This window comes from Saccostrea cucullata, unplaced genomic scaffold (genome assembly GCF_032062105.1).
Source record: "Saccostrea cucullata isolate Sc308-1 unplaced genomic scaffold, CSIRO_AGI_Scuc_v1 ctg14476, whole genome shotgun sequence".
NCBI lineage: Eukaryota > Metazoa > Mollusca > Bivalvia > Ostreida > Ostreidae > Saccostrea > Saccostrea cuccullata.
The window spans coordinates 1-6,897 of record NW_026919723.1 but is presented as its reverse complement, the minus strand read 5'-3'; the positions used below and the strand labels follow the sequence as shown (position 1 = coordinate 6,897).

Below are 6,897 nucleotides of genomic sequence, written 5' to 3'. Positions count from 1 at the left end.
CTTGTCGGACGCCATTTTTCCCGCTTTTGGCGCCAAGCTGCCAGTGACGTTTTCGCGTAGTACGTAAGCTAACTTCCTTTTTCTCTCTAATTTCCTTAAAAATATTTTGGGGGAAAGTAGGGGGATATAGTGTTTTGTTAGTTTTATGTTCATGTAATTTAATAGAGCTAAGTTCACACAAACCGGTTTACCTGTTTTAGCTATAATATAATACATCAAAGCGCACGTGCTCGCTCTGAATAACAGTGAACTGATTTTGTAGAGTATTAGCTCTGTGCAACGACGTTGAATATCTTTGCAAAAATATAATCAATACATATAACGTCATTGATTGATAATATTCTTTGATTAATTATTTTATCAGGTATTTATTTTATTAACATCAGTGCTTACTGCTACCGCCGTCTGCCATCTGGCGTTTACATTAACGTTGTAAGAGTCAGTGCAGTAATTACGCAAGTTAATTTACTTATTGAGTAATTAATTAAGAGATAGATAAGAGAATTAGCATTTTGGACCAATACCGAATTATCAAATAAAAGCAAAGATAGGGGAAACACTATCAATTCATATAACTACCAGCGATATACAGATAGAGAGAAAAGGATAGAAAGGAAAGAGAAAAAATCTAACTAATTCGCCAGGAACTTTACTGTTGAGTTAAACCAGCTCAGATACAATTATTCATTGTGTTAAAGTTTAATTCATCAGTAAACGAATATAAAGATAGAAAACATTAAAGATAAAAGAAGATAGAGAGAAAAAGATAGAAAGAAATAATGGAATAGCGTATAACGTACAGCAATATACATACATTCTCCGACTGACTGTTTCAGTAGTATCAAACATCGTGATCATTTCCGTAACTTTGAACTACTGAAAACAACACGATGAATCCAGCAATGACACCTTGTGCAGCACCTCCTGGATACTATGGTGGACCATACCTGCCAACTCTTAATCCATACGGGTATCCAACTCCTTGTGTACCAGTCCCTGGGAGCTATCCAGTACCATTTCCTGGATATAGTGGACCATTCCTACAACCATTCATTGGACCACCACAGCCAAATCCAAGCATACTATATGCTTATGGCCCACATCCTGGAAGGTTTCAACCTGGATACATGGTACCACAACAGACATACCCCCAACCATGCATGTATGGAGGACCACCAATGCCACCACCACCGTTGGCACACACACACACACAGGATGGGGAAGCTGTGCAGTGTCCTTCTATGCCAGCCAATGGAATTCCAAACAACCAAGGCCAGGAACTATCACATGGTTCTTCACCATTGAAACCTGGAGACGCCAGCAGCTGTGAAACTGTCCTGCCTGTAGCAGTAAACAATCAACAGCAGCAGCAGCAGCCAACATTTACTGCAGCAGTGTGCCACCAGCAGCAGATGTCCACAGTTCCAAGAAAGAGTCAACCAAGTTTTCCACAAATACAGAGTGGTGATAAATCACCTGCTAGTACTCGGTGGAATACCATGGTGTCGATTGGTGATCTCAATATTCCTGGAACTTCAACAACACCTGACATAGAAGAGAAAGATGTTCCTGATGGCAGTCCATCGGAGTTATGGCAACCGAGTAGTGAGTATTCAACTGCTAGTTGCCAAACAACTCCAGACACTAATGATACATCTCATTGCCAACAGCAAACCCTGGACTTGACTGCAGATACACAGCCTCATGGGAGTGATGCTTTGCCTGAGCATAGCAATGGCAAAGTTGTGAATGCTCAGACAATTGACAATTTACAGGAGCCCTCCTACCAATAGCTGGTTACAGAACCTGAGGAAACAGCAACCTCTTTACTACTGGATCCACAACAGAGGGAAATTAGTGAAGGGCTAAATGCTGATTCCATACTATTTGTACCAGCAACAGCTGTGTATGTTACTACCACTGAAAGTGACACCACAGATGGCCCAACCAGGTCTACTTGGAATGCGGGCAACAAGGACATCCCATTAATCAATTACAGAGAATTGCTTGTTTGTGCATTCTATTATGTGGACAATTGGCTGGGCATTCCATCTGGGCTGCCACTTGTGAACAAGTCCTGGGTTGTACCATGGCTCATCACATTGACATTATAGATCATTTCACTACTGAATTAAATATCTCCTTAGATTCCAAAAAAATCCCCTTTTGTCCCCCGTCAGCCCTATTTTCCTGTCTCTCCCTGTCCAGTCCCTGTCTCCCCTTTTTTTCCCTCCCTTTTCCCTGCACTCCCTGTCCCCCTGACATTCTTTGATCTCCCTTCCAGTCCCTGTCGTCCCCTGTCGTTGTCCCTGCGTTTCCTGTCTACTCCCCGTCGTCCCCTACATTTATTTTCCCAAAAAAAAAGGAGTTAAAAATATTTCTGTTGCCTTTAAGAGTGAAAAATGATATAGTCTTAAAAACTTTAAGTATTTTTTTTTTGTTTTGAAAAACAAAGTATAGACTTAGTAAAAAGCTGACAATTTTTGAATGCCTTAACAAATCCCCTGCAATTTAGTTTCTAATACTTGTATCAATGTGATTATTTTTTAGTTTGGTAGCATTTCGGGGAGTGGGGCAAAAATAGCATCATTATAAAGAAGAAATGAATTACCAATTTATTTCATCTTGTGATGCTAGAGGGTTTATACAATGTACTTTATAACCTTATATATATATATATATATATATATATATATATATATATATATATATATATATATATATATATATATATATATATATATATATATATATAAAAACTTTTTCATTTTTTATTTGATTACTTTAAACATCTTTGAGCGTAATAACTGTCTTTGTAAAAGAACTAGATTTAAACATTTGGAAATACATTATAAAATCCATGCATGGGATATTTTGTTTTACCAAAAATAAAAAAAATTATTGAAAGTAATGACATATAAATGCAGTAATAAAATAAATGTCTATTTAATAAATGAAAATAATTAACTAAAATAAAAATATTTTTTATTCATTTATTTTCCTATGTGAATAAATCTACAACTCGACTGAGTTAAGAATGAATGAATAAATAGATAAATAATTAATGAGAATTATATAAATTAATTCATTTTTCTTTTTAATTAATCACTCATTTTTATCCCCCAAAATTTGATCTTTTAGTTTTATTTTATTTATTTTCTAAAACTACTACAAAGTATTTAATTAGCATATTTAAACGACTTTTTATTACTTAAAGTCCATGAAGGATATGAAAATAATCGTCTCATTATGCACAATATTAATCCGTCAATTAGATTTCTGATATTTTGTTTTATTTTAAAAAACGGTTTTCAAAACCCTAACACGGTTCTGAAAAAACATCAAAGCCATTGATGTTTACCAGAAATTAACCGGGGGACACAGTCATGACACTTATTATCTTTTTCACTACCGCTATACCTTGTTTATATTGTAGCAGGACGACCGTGTGTAGTTTGCAGCTGTTTGAAATAACATTTTCTCTTTGATAGACTTTAATTTTTTTTCAATCAAAAAAAAATAAAAGTATCAAAGAAGCTATTGACGGGTAAAGATTGTGCATAATAAGACGATTACTTTATATCCATCATGGAAGTAAAATAATTAAAAGCAGATTTCATATGCTTCAAAAATACTTTACACACATTTTTCCGTCAATCGTTTTACATAAAATAAGCCAAAAAATCCCATTTTCGGGTATTTGATTATTTAATTTGTTTGTATTGTCAATTTTAAAAATCAAAAAGATTGCATTTATTATAAATAAATATATGCAGTTAATTGTTTTTTTTTCTTTTTTTTTTACTAAGTATTTAAAATCAATTATTGTATTGATTTAAAAAAAAAAAATTATTTTAAAATGACCAATCCCCCCCGTCTCTCTTTCTCTTTTTTCTTTCTTTTCTTTTTTTTTTTTTTTTTCTATTATTTTTATTTTAACAAATGGTACAATGTCAAACCAGCACTTAACGAATAAAACAGATTGCAGCGAAATAAATTCATAGTAAATAAATAAAAAAAAATAAATATATAATAAAAAAAATATATTAATAAAATATTAATCAATTTATTTTTAATAAATTGAAAAAACAACAAATTAATGAATCATTTATATCTGCAAGAAATTGTGTTTCTTTAGTTTTATTTAATATAAACACTTCTATCCTGATGTTCTACAAAGTATTTTATTAGCGTATTAAAACAACTTTTTATTATTTTAAATACATGATAATATTAAAAAAATGTTCATTATGGATAATTAATCTGTCAATTTGATTTTTGATACTTTGTTTTCATTGAAAAAATCGGTTTTCAAAACCTGAACACGATACTGAAACAATATCAAAGCCATTGATGTTTACCATAATTAAATAGGTACACAGTCATGACACCTATTGTCTTTTTCACTGACCGCTATACCTTGTTTATGTTGTGTTCAGAGTGGCCGTGTAGAGTTTGCAACTGTTGGAAATAACATTTTCTCTTTTATGAAACTTATTTTTTTTTTTTAAACAAAACAAAATAAAAGTATCAAAGAAGCTATTTACGGGTAAGGATTGTGCACAATGAGACAATTATTTTGATATCCATCATGGAAGTAAAATAAATAAAAGCAGATTTAATATGCTTAAAAATACTTTGACACATATTTTTCCGTCAATCCTTTTACATAAAATAAGCCAAAAAAAAATCCCATTTGGGGATTTGATTATTTAATTTGTTTGTATAGTCAATTTAAAAAAAAAAAAAAATTGTTTTTATAATAGATAAATACATGCAGTTAATAAGTTTATTTATTTTTTGTTTTTTGTATACTAACTATTTAAAATAAATTATTGTATTGATTTTTAAAAAAATTAATTATCTTAAAATGCACCAATACCCCCTGCTGTGTCTCTCGATTTTTTTTGTTCTTTTTTCTTTCTTTTTTTTTTACAAATGGTAAAAAGTCAAATCAGTATTTAACAAATTAAACAGATTGCAGCGAAATAAATTCATATTAATTAATAAAATAAAATACATGAATAATGAAAAAAATATTAATAAAATATCTATCTATTTTTTTTTTTTGAAATTGAAAATACTACAAGTTAATGAATCATACAATCTGCAAGAAATTGTGTTTCGTTAGATTTACATTAAAATTTATAAACACTTGCATCCATAGAGTTCTAAAAAGTATTTTATTAGCGTATTAAAACGACTTTTTTTTATTTTAAGTCCATGATTTATATCAAAATAATCGGCTTATTATGCACAATCTTAATCTGTCAATTTGATTTTTGATACTTTGTTTTATTGAAAAAACGGTTTTAAACCCCAAACGGTTCTAAAAAAACATCAAAGCCATTGATGTTTACCAGTAATTAACTGGGGTACACGGTCATGACACCTTTTATCTTTTTCATACCGCTATACCTTGTTTATGTTGTGACAGGACGACCATGTGTAGTTTGCAGCTGTTTGAAATAACATTTTCTCTTTGTATGAGAACTGATTTCTTCAATCAAAACAAAGTAAAAATATCAAAGAAACTATTGACGGGTAAACATTGTGCATATTGAGACAATTATTTTGATAACCGTCATGGAAGAAAATAATTTTAAAAAAGTTTAAATATGCTTCAAAAATACTTTGATACATATTTATTATAAAACAGTTTACATAGAATATGCAAAACAAATCTCATTTTCGGGTATATGATTTAGTTTGTTTGTATCGTCAATTTTAAAAATCAAGACATTGTTTTTAATGATTAAATACATGCAGTTAATAAGTTTATTTTTTTTTTTTACTAACTATTCAAAATCAATTATTGTATTGATTTAAAAAAAACTAAAACATTCCAAAATGCGCTAGTACCCCTGCTGTCTTTTTTTTTTTTATTTTTACAAAAGGTAGAAAGTCACTCCATTATCAAATGAAAAAAAAAATGAATAGAATAAAACTCTATAGAAATACAATTTTTTGCGGATATAAATGATTGACTAATTTATTGTATTTTCAATTTCAAATATAAATGAATAATTTTTTTTAAACGGTTAGCTTAGTAACCGCTTTATGGCATGTGTCCAGTTTTTATCGACACCGGAAACTTCCATAAGGCGCTACCTATCGACAACGGAAACTTCAACAAAGCCTCTACCTAGTACCTATAATTTGTTTCTAACACATATAACATATGTTAAAAAAATCTAGACTATCAAAACAGCATAATCTCTCTTTTTAATTTTTTTTTTCTGATTTTGTTTGTCAAAAAAAATTTTAAAATTGTTGTATCAAAAAAAAAAAATGTTTAGGAGCATTTGGTGTTGAGATTAACTTTCCGTGACATCAGCTGATGGCGATCGGGCCGAAATTCAAAGTCAGCATGAAGTTCAGCTGATAACATTATCAACGCGTTAGATTTAAACTTTAGGGAAAAAATGTATAGCGAGAAATATCATATTTGAACCCAATACTACACGAAAACCTGTAGGCATATCCGATTTATGTGTTTAATTGAAGCCTAGTCAAACAGGTGGTCAAAATGACGTTGCACACGTTGTGTATTTATATATAGAGGGGGGAGAATGTTTCGATATTTGTCTAATTTAGAGACTTACCGATAAAAATTCAGGTGCCTGTGATTAATTATAAGGCACCCCTATTGAACAATAAATATTCGACCGAATTATGCTACTGGGCACAGGGAGGAGGGGTTAATTACTGGCTAAAGGGGTTGAAGGTTATTACCGACTGCAAAACATCGGGGAATCTGTCGATCGAGTTTTATTTTCCAAAAAATTAAGGCATCCCTTTTATTAATCAAGTAATACTAGTACACGAAGAAAGCCTTTATATAAAAATACTGAATACATCATTCTGTAAGTTGTACAGTTATGGATTACTTCTATA

The 6,897-nt window shown here is 30.9% G+C and overlaps 1 protein-coding gene across 1 annotated transcript; it reads left to right on the top strand.

The window, feature by feature from the left end:
* Window positions 1-890: 890 nt before the first annotated feature.
* LOC134236593 (uncharacterized) lies at window positions 891-1,793 on the top strand. The gene has a single exon (XM_062718769.1). It carries the CDS (start codon window positions 891-893, stop codon window positions 1,791-1,793), a length of 903 nt encoding a protein of 300 aa, XP_062574753.1.
* Window positions 1,794-6,897: the final 5,104 nt, after the last annotated feature.

Bases quoted from the DNA above. Each gene is read 5' to 3' on its own strand.
- LOC134236593 (XM_062718769.1), top strand. From the start codon at position 891: ATGAATCCAGCAATGACACCTTGTGCAGCACCTCCTGGATACTATGGT.